The 13,067-nt window shown below is 50.1% G+C and overlaps 1 protein-coding gene across 3 annotated transcripts in view; it reads right to left on the bottom strand.

The window, feature by feature from the left end:
- LRP2BP (LRP2 binding protein) overlaps positions 1 to 12,299 on the bottom strand; it is a 32,627-nt gene extending 20,328 nt beyond the window's left edge. Inside the window, exons 1-4 of one of the 3 annotated variants that reach the window (XM_073642566.1) lie at positions 12,179 to 12,299; positions 8,487 to 8,649; positions 5,428 to 5,537; positions 2,046 to 2,159 (exon numbers count right to left, since the gene is read on the bottom strand). In XM_073642566.1, the coding sequence (XP_073498667.1) occupies positions 2,046 to 2,159; positions 5,428 to 5,537; positions 8,487 to 8,583 (321 nt within the window). In that variant the 5' untranslated portion in view covers positions 8,584 to 8,649; positions 12,179 to 12,299. Of the gene's footprint in view, positions 1 to 2,045; positions 2,160 to 5,427; positions 5,538 to 8,486; positions 8,650 to 12,138 lie in introns of all 3 variants that reach the window. The other 2 variants (XM_073642562.1, XM_073642575.1) reach the window with 2 other exon arrangements.
- Positions 12,300 to 13,067: the final 768 nt, after the last annotated feature.

Genomic DNA, 13,067 nt, shown 5'->3' with positions numbered 1-13,067 from the left:
AACAAGTGCTAAGCATCTCTGGGAACTCCTTCAAGATTGTTGGAAGACCATTTCCGGTGACTACCTCTTCAAGCTCATCAAGAGAATGCCAAGAGTGTGCAAAGCAGTCATCAAAGCAAAAGGTGGCTACTTTGAAGAACCTAGAATATAAGACATATTTTCAGTTGTTTCACACTTTTTTTGTTAAGTATATAATTCCACATGTGTTAATTCATAGTTTTGATGCCTTCAGTGTGAATGTACAATTTTCATAGTCATGAAAATACAGAAAAATCTTTAAATGAGAAGGTGTGTCCAAACTTTTGGTCTGTACTGTAGTTTATTTTTCATTTAATTGGTGAAACAAAATTCCAAACTTTGTATGAAAAAAAGTTTTTGCTTATGTCGCCATTTTCCGAGACCTGAAGCATTTCCATTTTTCGGGATCTGGGGCTGGGTGATGGCTTATTTTTTGTGACTTGAGCTGACATTTCTATTGATACCATTTTGGCATAGATATGATGTTTTGATTGCCTCAGCTTGCATTTTATTGCAATGTTTGCGGCAGCCACAAAAAAACGTAATTCTGGAGTTTCGATTTTTTTTCTCATGACGAAGTTTACCGATCGGATTAATTACTTTTATATTTAATAGATAGGAAAATTCTAAAAGCGGCAATACCAAATATGTGTATTTTTGTTTTATTTTCAATGGGGCAAAAGGGGGGTGATCTGAACTTGTTTTTTTTTTTTCATTTTTGTTTTCATATTTTTAAAAAACTTTTTTTTCACTTTTTACTTTATTTAATAGTCCCCTTAGGAGACTTGAAGCTGCGATCGTCCAATCACTTGTGCTATACATAGCAGTGCATCAGCCCTGCTATGTATAGCAGAAATCACGATCTCCTATGAACGTCTTCAGCAGACCCCCACTGTCATGACAACCCATTGGTGCCCACCTGCAGCAGTTAAAGGCAAAAGACGGCTGATTAAATTAGGGGAAAAAAATGGGGAAAAATTTCCACAATGGTGAAAAAACTCAAGATCCAGGTAGTGGTGAACATAATGGTGGAGGAGGGAGCCGTCGGCTCCTTCCTGTTATATATTATGCTTACTTATATAGCGCATTCATATATTGCTGTCCCATTGGGGCTCACAATCTAGGTTCCCTATCAGTATGTCTTTGGAGTGTGGGAGAAAACAAGAGTACACGGAGAAAACCCACACAAACATGGGGAGAACATACAAACGCCATGCATATGTTGTCCTTGGTTTTATTTGAACCCAAGACGCCAGTGCTGTAAAGCAACAGTGTTGACCACTGAGCCACCGTACTGCCCTGCTCCTTTTTCCATCATTCTGCATGTGCAAGTGAGACAGCAGATGTGATGATGTCACTACATCGCGTCTGCTGTGTGGAGCACCACTGCATGCTGCAAAGACCGGAGAAGAGCACCGGGAAGACAGGAGGAATGTATGTGGGTTTTTTTTGTGTGTTCTGTGAATGTGTGTGGGATGTGTGTATGTATATATGCGTGCTATGTGTAGGCTCATGCTGTATATATGGGCTTGTGTGTGAGCTCGTACAGTAAAAAGGGGGGCTGTGTGGGTCTGATACTGTATATAGGGGACTGTGCAAGCTCATATGGTATATAGGGGGATGTCAGCATACTTAATTTTGCTCAATATTACGTGACACAATTAATATTAATATAAAATAATAAAGTTAAAATTTATATTGAGCAGAATTCATTTCAACCTACTGGTTCGATCATCTACAACAGTCAGGGTCTCTCATTGGCTCGTCAGGAAAATTAATTGCCCACCCTGCAACTAAACAGTCTAAATTTGCCAAAATGGTTGATAACAGAATAATCATTCAGGCCAGATGTAATTCTCCTTTATGCACACAGGACGGCTGCAGAAGAAGGGGATATCGCACAAAGCTTTGGTAGCCCTGGCATTTCTGCGCCAATCAGACAGTGCCAACCTGCCAGCGTTCTGTGTAATGCTATCAGGAAACTCCAATCATTTATATTGATAAATAAAATAATAAGAGACACTTACTTCATCTTCTCCAGTTCCCAGACCGTCGTAATACATCACTCCTACTTGGTATAAAGCTTGATAATCCTCGTCTTTGACTTTTTCGAAGTGAAATAATGCATGTTCATACCATCCCTGGAAGATACACAAGGAGCGGCAGAGTCATTACAGTCCTGCTGCGCCAGTTACAGGGGTTAGGACTAATGTACATTAGAATCAATTATTCATAGAAAACAACCAGCACAGCTTATACCTGCAGTTTTTAGAAAAAAAAAAGAGGAAAACAAAACACAGAACAATATGGAAGATATTACAAAGGCCCCACAAGCTCCAAACAAAATGTAGATTAAAAAATAAAGGTGAATAAACAAAAACCCCAACATCTCAAAACCTGCTCATCTTATTGAATTTGGAGCATCTTTCAGCTGCCACGCGCCACCGCCAGAAACAAACCTCAGGCAGAGACTGCTGTGCATTTCTGTCATAATTTCAGCCACTTTTGTGGAATAAATTATGATGGATTTTTCAGACACATTCGGCCACACAGCCTCCAGGTTGAGTTCCACCCACTTTTCTAAAAGTTGGCGGAGTTGGCTAGGACTGGCGTAGAAACAGAAACTGTTGCAATTTTTTTTGACATTTAAATCAGTTTGACGCCAGAAAACTGGCAGAATTACTTGATGAATCTGACACAAAGATTTACCTTCCCCCCCACATTTATTCCAGTAACTACCCTATGAAAAAACTGGAGCAACTTTTCTGAGATCTGTGATTATGTCAGTGTGCACAGGAAAGCACTAAAGGGAAATGTATGAACAAATTAACAAGATGTTACCAGGAGGAGAAATAGAGGAACGAATTGTGGAGTTAAAGAAAAGATGCTCCAGAATGAATGTAATTTAACATGAATTTAAATAGTACACCCCACAGAGAAGGTCACAGCTGCAGCCTTGCTCCGGGTATTCTCATTCACAGTCTCAGTGTCCCTTTCCACTGATGGAGAACAGGACAGCAGCAGCTCTGGAGTGCCGGACCAACTGTGTTACAGGCAATGCACTGTGTTGATTTTCTCCTGTTCTCCAGCTCACCACCACTGCTGCTCTCCTGTGTTCCAGCATTCCACCACTGCTGCTCTCCTGTGCTCCGGCATTCCACCACTGCTGCTCTCATGTGTTCCAGCATTCCATCACTGCTGCTCTCATGTGTTCCAGCATTCCATCACTGCTGCTCTCATGTGTTCCGGCATTCCACCACTGCTGCTCTCCTGTGTTCCGGCATTCCATTACTGCTGCTCTCATGTGTTCCGGCATTCCACCACTGCTGCTCTCCCGTGCTCCGGCATTCCACCACTGTTGCACTCCTGTGTTCCAGCATTCCATCACTGCTGCACTCCTGTGTTCCGGCATTCCACCACTGCTGTTCTCCTGTGTTCCAGCATTCCACCACTGCTGCTCTCCTGTGTTCCAGCATTCCACCACTGCTGTTCTCCTGTGCTTTGGCATTCCACCACTGCTGCCCACCACTGCTGCTCTCCTGTGCTCCGGCATTCCATCACTGCTGCTCTTCTGTGTTCCAGCATTCCACCACTGCTGCTCTCCTGTGCTCTGGCATTCCATCACCGCTGCTCTCCTGTGTTCCAGCATTCCACCACTGCTGTTCTCCGGTTTTCCGGCATTCCATCACTGCTGCTCTCCTGTGTTCCGGCATTCCACCACTGCAGCTCTCCTGTGCTCTGGCATTCAACCACTGCTGCTCTCCTGTGTTCCAGCATTCCACCACTGCTGCTCTCCTGTGTTCCGGCATTCCACCACTGCTGCTCTCCTGTGCTCTGGCATTCAACCACTGCTGCTCTCCTGTGTTCCAGCATTCCACCACTGCTGCTCTCCTGTGTTCCAGCATTCCACCACTGCTGATCTCCTGTGCTCTGGCACTCCACAGCTGCTGCTCTCCTGTGCTTTGGCACTCCTCTGATACTGTTCTCCTGTGCGCTGGCATTCCACCACTGCTGCTGCTTTCCTGTGCTCCAGCACTCCATCATTGCTGATCTCCTGTGCTCCACCGCTGCTACTCTCCTGTGTTTCATCTCTCCATTGCCACTACTATCCTGTGTCCACCACTGCTGCTCTCCTGTGTTCCAGCATTCCACCACTGCTGTTCTCCTGTGTTCCAGCATTCCACCACTGCTGCTCTCCTGTGTTCCAGCATTCCACCACTGCTGCTCTCCTGTGTTCCAGCATTCCACCACTGCTGCTCTCCTGTGTTCCAGCATTCCACCACTGCTGCTCTCCTGTGTTCCAGCATTCCACCACTGCTGCTCTCCTGTGTTCCACCATTCCACCACTGCTGCTCTCCTGTGTTCCAGCATTCCACCACTGCTGCTCTCCTGTGTTCCACCATTCCACCACTGCTGCTCTCCTGTGTTCCACCATTCCACCACTGCTGCTCTCCTGTGTTCCACCATTCCACCACTGCTGCTCTCCTGTGTTCCACCATTCCACCACTGCTGCTCTCCTGTGTTCCGGCATTCCACCACTACTGCTCTCCTGTGCTCTGGCGTTCCACCACTGCTGCTCTCCTGTGCTCTGGCACTTCACCACTACTGATCTGCAGTGCTCTGGTGCTCCAACCCTCCTGCTTTCATGTGCTCCGGCACTTCACTGCTGCTGTTCTCCTGTGCTCCGGCGTTCCACCACTGCTGCTCTCCTGTGCTCTGGGCATCCACCACTGATGCTTTCCTGTGCCCTGGCGCTTCACCACTGCTGATCTCCAGTGCTCCACTACTGCTGCTTTCCTGTGCTCCAGAACTTTACCGCTGCTGCTCTCCTGCACTCCACCGCTGCTGCTCTCCTGTGATCTAATCCTCCAATAACAGGCAGCAACTACGGATAAGAACACACTGAACCAGGCGGCTGCTATGGCCATCTCTTTGGGCCTACAATTTAAATTTGGAGTTCTTTGCGTGTTCAGGAGACAAATCTTGTGTCAGGAGAACACACTGAGTCAGGCTGCAGCTGGGACCTTCTCTGTCAGTGTCTACTTTTCCCCATTTATGAAGTGGATATTTTTGGATTAACCAAGGTCATAGGATAAAAAAAACACCCACAGATAAGTTCTGTGATATACGCCCAGTTAGATGAAGGGAAAATGTACATACTGGGCACTATTTCTTACCAGGAGGCATAACATAGGGGCACAGAAGAAAACAAAAACTGCTCCAGAACCAGTGGAGCAGCGTCAATTGGAGGAGGGACTCGGTTTAAATTAAAACAATCCAGTGATTGTTCGTCTTCAAGTGTAACCCGTTGAGTCTGGAATTCTGCGCCCTTATTTTATATGCACAAAAATTTAAACAATGTTAGAAAATGTTTTGAGAGTCAGAAGGAACATGGGGCAATGTTATTACCTCCTCAAAGCAAAGTTGTCCCAGAAGGAAGCGGGCCAGTTTATCTCCTTTTTCAATCCTGTCTTTTAGGTACTGTTCAGCAGTGTCTAGTAAGCTGGCACGACTACGGCCTGTAAATGGAAGAGGCATGTTCTGATAATGGAGCACAGTGCCTATAACCAGGGGTAAGGGGGTCCAATCAGTAGATAATAGGTAACCAGCAAGAAGCAGATCTATAAAGGTACGAGAAAACCTAACTTTTTTGATAATATTAAAATGGAGGCTATACCCAAGAATACGGAAAAGTCTAAAAGACATAGTGATATTAAATCGCCACACATAAGACACTACTCTGCCGGTCTGTAGGGAGTCCTGTCATTACAGGCCCCTAATTATTTGTCCCCATTTTTTCAAATAATAGGGTGTCCTACCCTTAGAGGCTCCTATCCCATTGTTACCATCACGACTATTTTACTTCCCTGAGGAGCCAACCGGTGCTGGGGGACGAAATTCCTTGGGAGGGAAAATTAGTGGGACAGGACCCCACTTGGGGACTGTCCTTGTCAGGACGGGAGACCTCACATGGGGCACGACAGGGAGTTCATTAGTATCCGTGTCATTATTACCCTTTCCTGAATCCATGGACGAAAGTTTAAAATATCCAATAAATTTCGTTCCACTTCACGATTGTGTCCCACTTGTTGTTGATTCTTCCCCAAAAAAGTAGAATTTTATATCTTTATGTTTGAAGCCAGAAATGTGGCAAAAGGTAGAAAAGTTCAAGGGGGCCAAATACTTTCACAATGCACTGTATATCCGCTCCTTGCTGGTCACCTACCCACACATGTTCTGATCAATCACCAATTTATTAACTTCATCTTACCTCTTACACAATATCCCAAGTTAAAGGGATTGTCGTTATTCTTTCCCTAGAAACAGTGCCAGTCTTGTCCAATTTCTCATATTCACTTAATTAAGGCACAACTGCAATATCAGACAAAGCCAATGGATGGAGTGGCACCATTTAGGGGATGTAACAGCATGTGAGATCCATGAAGAGGACACAGAAATGTGACTGAGCTGCAGTTTGGGTGCATGTTAGGCACATACTGTACCCTGTAGAATTAAATATCTAGACCAGCGACTCCTATGGTATATAAAGTATTTGTTTTCATGCCAAATCTCCCTGAGCACGGTCAGATGAATTTTTTAATATAACGGTCTGAACATAAGAGACAGACACTGATGGCAAAGTCAATAGCATTATATCTGCTGTATACATCAAGAGCTTTGCTCAGTGTGTACTGCAGACCAGCACCACACATGTAGTGTGAACAAGACCTGATTCTATAGAGATCTGTTTTCTAATTATTTCACACAACATGGGCGTATGTATAAGTGTTCACCTTCGATTAAACAGATATACAGCGGGGGCTCTGTGGTGTCACTTACAAGCTGGAGGATGTGCGTCTACCAACTTTAGTCATCAAAGGTAGGAGAGCCCCTACAACGAGAACCCCTCACTCTGAAGACTCCCATTACATTATTGTCAATTTACAAGAGAAATGTCTGTGTTCTGGCTGTACCCCTGATTGCGGGCTAATCCCTGAAGACAAACATAGCTGGGAACACTCCAAAAGTAGATTGTCCTGAATGCCTGCATAACGGTAAGGCCGCATTCACATGTTCAGTATTTGGTCAGTATAGAGGTAAGAGGAGCATGTGGTCCTGCCCCAACGCGCGTTTTACCCTTCATCTTGCTTGACACCCCCTGACGAAGCAAGGGTGAAATGCGTGTTGGGGCAGGACCACATGCTCCTCTTACCTGCCATATCACAATATGTAAGTACTCTAATACTAATATTGTCTCATAGACAGGCCTATCCCCACTAGGGGTGTTATATACACGTAATCTCACATTGATACTCACATGTTACCTGTTAAGAGGGTGCTTACACACTCTCACTTATATGCTTTGCACACAACACTTTAGATAGCTCAGTCTTTCTCTGGCGTATGTAGTCAACCCATTAGCACTTTGTCCTTGGTATTTTAACTATTGAATTAATCTATACATATACCTATTTATATAATATGCTATTTTTCATGTAGTCATCCAATGGAGAATTCTGTTTTACTCTTTATTCATGTTTTTATTTTTTTGTATTTATTACCTTAATAAAAGTTATATTTTATGAGATTCATATGCACCATTTACTTCTTGTGTTGGTAATTTACAGCCTCATGTGTTTATGAGCCTGCAAGACTCACAGTCAGCCCGGGCTATGGGGTCTGTGTTAAGACCATGAAATATACCCATCGGACCCCTCCTAAGGCAGTTAAAGGTGTTTTCCCAAGAACAAAAGTTCATTTTAATCAATAGATCTTGGAATAATAATAATTTCCACAATTGGATTAAATAAAATGTTCCTGTTCTGAGATAATCTTATAAATGTGCCCCTGCTGTGTACTGTGTAATGGCTGTGTCTGACTGTACAGGGACATGGTCTGATCATACCACAGCTCCTGGGCAGGGGAGGAAGCAAAAGAGTATACAGACATTACAGCAGGGGATCACAGCTGATTCTTTTTATGAGGTAAAACATTTAACTAACTGTTTTTAAACAATGTTTTACTTCAAAGAAAGAATCAGCTGTGATCCCCTGCTGTAATGTCTGTATACTCTTTTCCTTCCTCCCCTGCCCAGGAGATGTGGTATGATCAGACCATGTTCCTGCATGGTGAGACACAGACATTACACAGTACACAGCAGGGGCACATTTATAAGATTATCTCAGCACGGGAACATTTTATTTAACCACATCCAATTGTGGAAATTATTATTATTCCAAGATCTATTGATTAAAATCAACTTCTGTTAGTGGGAAAACCCCTTTAAATACAATGAAATCTCTTAGTGACGACCTCTAGGGTTATTAATGTATGGCGGATCTGAAAATCTGTCACAGGAATTCTGCTCTAAATAAGTTGGGGGTCTTTTCAGAGAGGTGGTCTGTAATAAGCCCCTCACGTCCCCTGATGGCAGTATAAATATACACCTACAGACTGTCGGGTCTCACCTTGAATATTCTGCGGAAAGTCGGGCATGCGGCTGACGCGGTACAAGATGCCACGTCCTTTGCTGGTTGGCAGAGGCTCCGAGGTCAGTTTCTCCATTCTGGTGACTGCGTGTTGTACCTATGTGGTGCTGTTTATAGTGATTTCATGGTAAGCACAACTGTCCTGAAAGAAAAGCAATTCATTACTAATCAGAACTTGTCTGCACCGAGCGCATCCAGAGTCTGCCATGTGCGGTACATTATATACTGTACATCAGATACAAAGAGGAGGAGGAGGAGGAACACCGTATCCACCGTATATCACCAGGCTGTGCTCCCACATTCTCTTCTGACTTATAGGGGTCATGATCTGTGCACTGCATAGATGATAGAACTAATGAAATGCTGGCTGTCTCCAGTCACCACTAGGGGGAGCTCTGGAGCACTGTAGCGATGTAATGCCATTCTCATCTGTCAGGGTGTATTCACACACAATGGTTTTTGTGGCGCTTTTCTCACAGCAAAAAAAACACAGCACCTATATGATATAATTGGTTTACGTATATACGCCATAAAAAATAACAGATGCAGCATGACTCTGTAATAATCGAATGTACACACGGAATCAATGTAATAAAGGTATGAAAAGGAAATGTAGCCTAGAAGTATCTCTAATATTACTACTAATAATTCATCAATACAGCAGAACTCCTCTAATCTGGCATCTGATAATCCAGAAAGTCCGATAGCTGCAATAAAATGTGGAATTTCCCAAGGTCAAAAGCAATCAGTTCCCGGATCAGATTCTGAACACGACAGATGAGGGTCAGACGGACGGCCGTCACTCAGGACCCCTCTGGCCGCAGATGTGACAAGTATTCAGCACACGGCACATACTGCGGGTTGTGGGGTCCTACTTTCTATTGATGCTTAGGATGAGATATTATTAGTCCTTTTCCTATAGGGTTCTCTATAGGAATGAGAAAGAAGTATGAGCAGAACACAAGTAACAAGAGAATGAAAAGACCGCGCCCAATGAAACCTGTAATAAAACCAGAGGTGATGGGACGTGTTCACATACGGCTTTGGGTTGTTTTTTTTATTAAAAGAAAAAATAGCCGATCTGTAATAAGCTCGTAGAATCTAGTCAGCCATCTTTGTCCTGTGTCGTTCTTATCATTAGACTACGCGCACACGGGCAGTATTTTACTTCAGTATTTGAAGGGGTCCCAGACACCGTCCCCACACAGAGGCCCAAACACCGTCCCTACCCAGGGGGACCAGACACCGTCCCTACCCAGGGGGACCAGACACCGTCCCTACCCAGAGGGACCAGACACCGTCCCTACCCAGAGGGACCAGACACCGTCCCTACCCAGAGGGACCAGACACCGTCCCTACCCAGAGGGACCAAACACCGTCCCTACGCAGGGGCCCAAACACCGTCCCCACGCAGGGGGACCAGACACCGTCCCCACGCAGGGGGACCAAACACCGTCCCCACGCAGGGGGACCAGACACCGTCCCCACGCAGGGGAACCAGACACCGTCCCCACGCAGGGGAACCAGACACCGTCCCTACCCAGGGGGACCAGACACCGTCCCTGCCCAGGGGGCCCAGACACCGTCCCTGCGCAGGGGGACAAAACACCGTCCCTACGCAGGGGCCCAAACACCGTCCCTACACAGTGGCCCGGACACCGTCCCTACGCGGGGGGCCCAGACACCGTCCCTACGCGGGGGGCCCAGACACCGTCCCTACGCGGGGGGCCCAGACACCGTCCCTACGCGGGGGGCCCAGACACCGTCCCTACGCGGGGGGCCCAGACACCGTCCCTACGAGGGGGGCCCAGACACCGTCCCTACGAGGGGGGCCCAGACAGCGTCCCTACGCGGGGGGCCCAGACAGCGTCCCTACGCGGGGGGCCCAGACAGCGTCCCTACGCGGGGGGACCAGACACCGTCCCTACGCGGGGGGACCAGACACCGTCCCTACGCGGGGGGACCAGACACCATCCCTACGCAAGGGGACCAGACACCATCCCTACGCGTGGGGACCAGACACCGTCCCTACGCAAGGGGACCAGACACCGTCCCTACCCAGGGGGACAAGACACCGTCCCTACCCAGGGGGACCAGACACCGTCCCTACGCAGGGGGACCAGACACCGTCCCTACGCAGGGGGCCCAGACACCGTCCCTACGCAGGGGGCCCAGACACCGTCCCTACGCAGGGGGCCCAGACACCGTCCCTACGCGGGGGGCCCAGACACCGTCCCTACGCGGGGGGCCCAGACACCGTCCCTACGCGGGGGGCCCAGACAGCGTCCCTACGAGGGGGGCCCAGACAGCGTCCCTACGCGGGGGGCCCAGACAGCGTCCCTACGCGGGGGGCCCAGACAGCGTCCCTACGCGGGGGGCCCAGACAGCGTCCCTACGCGGGGGGACCAGACACCGTCCCTACGCGGGGGGACCAGACACCATCCCTACGCAAGGGGACCAGACACCATCCCTACGCGTGGGGACCAGACACCGTCCCTACGCAAGGGGACCAGACACCGTCCCTACCCAGGGGGACAAGACACCGTCCCTACCCAGGGGGACCAGACACCGTCCCTACGCAGGGGGACCAGACACCGTCCCTACGCAGGGGGCCCAGACACCGTCCCTACGCAGGGGGCCCAGACACCGTCCCTACGCAGGGGGACCAGACACCGTCCCTACGCAGGGGGACCAGACACCGTCCCTACGCAGGGGGACCAGACACCGTCCCTGCGCAGGGGGCCTGACAGTCCCTACGCAGGGGGACAAAACACTGTCCCTACACAGGGAGCCCAGACACCGTCCCTAAGCAGGGGGGCAAAACACCGTCCTTCCGCAGGGGGCCCAAACACCGTCCCTACGCAGGGGGCCCAGACACCGTCCCTACGCAGGGGGCCCGGACACCGTCTCTACGCAGGGGGCCCGGACACCGTCCCTACGCAGGGGGCCCGGACACCGTCTCTACGCAGGGGGCCCGGACACCGTCCCTACGCAGGGGGCCCGGACACCGTCCCTACGCAGGGGGCCCAGACACCGTCCCTACGCAGGGGGCCCGGACACCGTCTCTACGCAGGGAGCCCAGACACCGTCCCTAAGCAGGGGGGCAAAACACCGTCCTTCCGCAGGGGGCCCAAACACCGTCCCTACGCAGGGGGCCCGGACACCGTCTCTACGCAGGGGGCCCGGACACCGTCCCTACGCAGGGGGCCCGGACACCGTCCCTACGCAGGGGGCCCAGACACCGTCCCTACGCAGGGGGCCCAGACACCGTCCCTACGCAGGGGGCCCAGACACCGTCCCTACGCAGGGGGCCCAGACACCGTCCCTACGCAGGGGGGCAAAACACCGTCCCTACGCAGGGGGGCAAAACACCGTCCCTGCCGGAGGTTAGACGGCTGGTCACTGCTCTCCCATATTCTGCCCCTCCGAGTGAGCAGTAACATATTTGTCATTTTTAGGGGGAGACCCGAAACTAAACTGCAGCAAAATGACATCAGTCATCAGCAGGGGGCGCTGCTCCAGCCCGGGGTGCAGCAGACACGGCGGAAGCAGCCTTCTCAGCGTGCAGTATGCAATGCGTCACTTGCTGAGACTTGTTGTCCCCCTCCTGTCCTGGTGCGGTAGTACACACCTTATTCCTACAGGCCCCGGGGCACCGGTCACCCACTCACCCGCGGGTGTACGGAGAGCGCGTATCTCATGACCGCTGTTTGGTCACCCTGGTAACTGTTGCCTGGCACCATGAGGCATCACGTGCCCAGTGAGGGGCGGGGCTCCGGATGTACTCCGAGTACAGAGCCGTATGGATCACGTCGGTCGTCTCCACTGTGGTGGAGCCAATGTGCGGACTCAGCCCGGGGCTAACAGCCAAGGAGGCTGGACGTGATGGAGGAGCAGATGAGAGGAGCGCTGCCAGTGCCATCACCAGGAGGAGCACCGCAATCACCAGGAGGAGCGCCGCCATCACCAGGAGGAGCACCGCCATCACCAGGAGGAGCGCCGCCATCACCAGGAGGAGCGCCGCCATCACCAGGAGGAGCGCTGCCATCACCAGGAGGAGCGCTGCCATCACCAGGAGGATCACCACTATCACCAGGAGGAGCGCCGCCATCACCAGGAGGAGCGCCGCCATCACCAGGAGGATCACCACTATCACCAGGAGGAGCGCCGCCATCACCAGGAGGAGCGCCGCCATCACCAGGAGGAGCGCCGCCATCACCAGGAGGAGCGCCGCCATCACCAGGAGGAGCGCCGCCATCACCAGGAGGAGCGCTGCCATCACCAGGAGGAGCGCCGCCATCATCAGGAGGAGCGCCGCCATCATCAGGAGTATCACCAGGAGGAGCGTCGCCATCACCAGGAGGATCACCACTATCACCAGGAGGAGCGCTGCCATCACCAGGAGGAGCACCGCCATCACCAGGAGGATTGCTGCCATCACCAGGAGTATCACCAGGAGGAGCGCCGCCATCACCAGGAGGATCACCACTATCACCAGGAGGAGCGCCGCCATCACCAGGAGGAGCGCCGCCATCACCAGGAGGATCACCACTATCACCA

Source organism: Phyllobates terribilis, unplaced genomic scaffold (assembly GCF_046119375.1).
Source record: "Phyllobates terribilis strain yellow unplaced genomic scaffold, ASM4611937v1 Scaffold_1__5_contigs__length_1240528914, whole genome shotgun sequence".
Classification (NCBI taxonomy): Eukaryota; Metazoa; Chordata; class Amphibia; order Anura; family Dendrobatidae; genus Phyllobates; species Phyllobates terribilis.
Note: the sequence above shows the minus strand (reverse complement) of the source record. Positions and strands in the feature narration are given on the sequence as shown.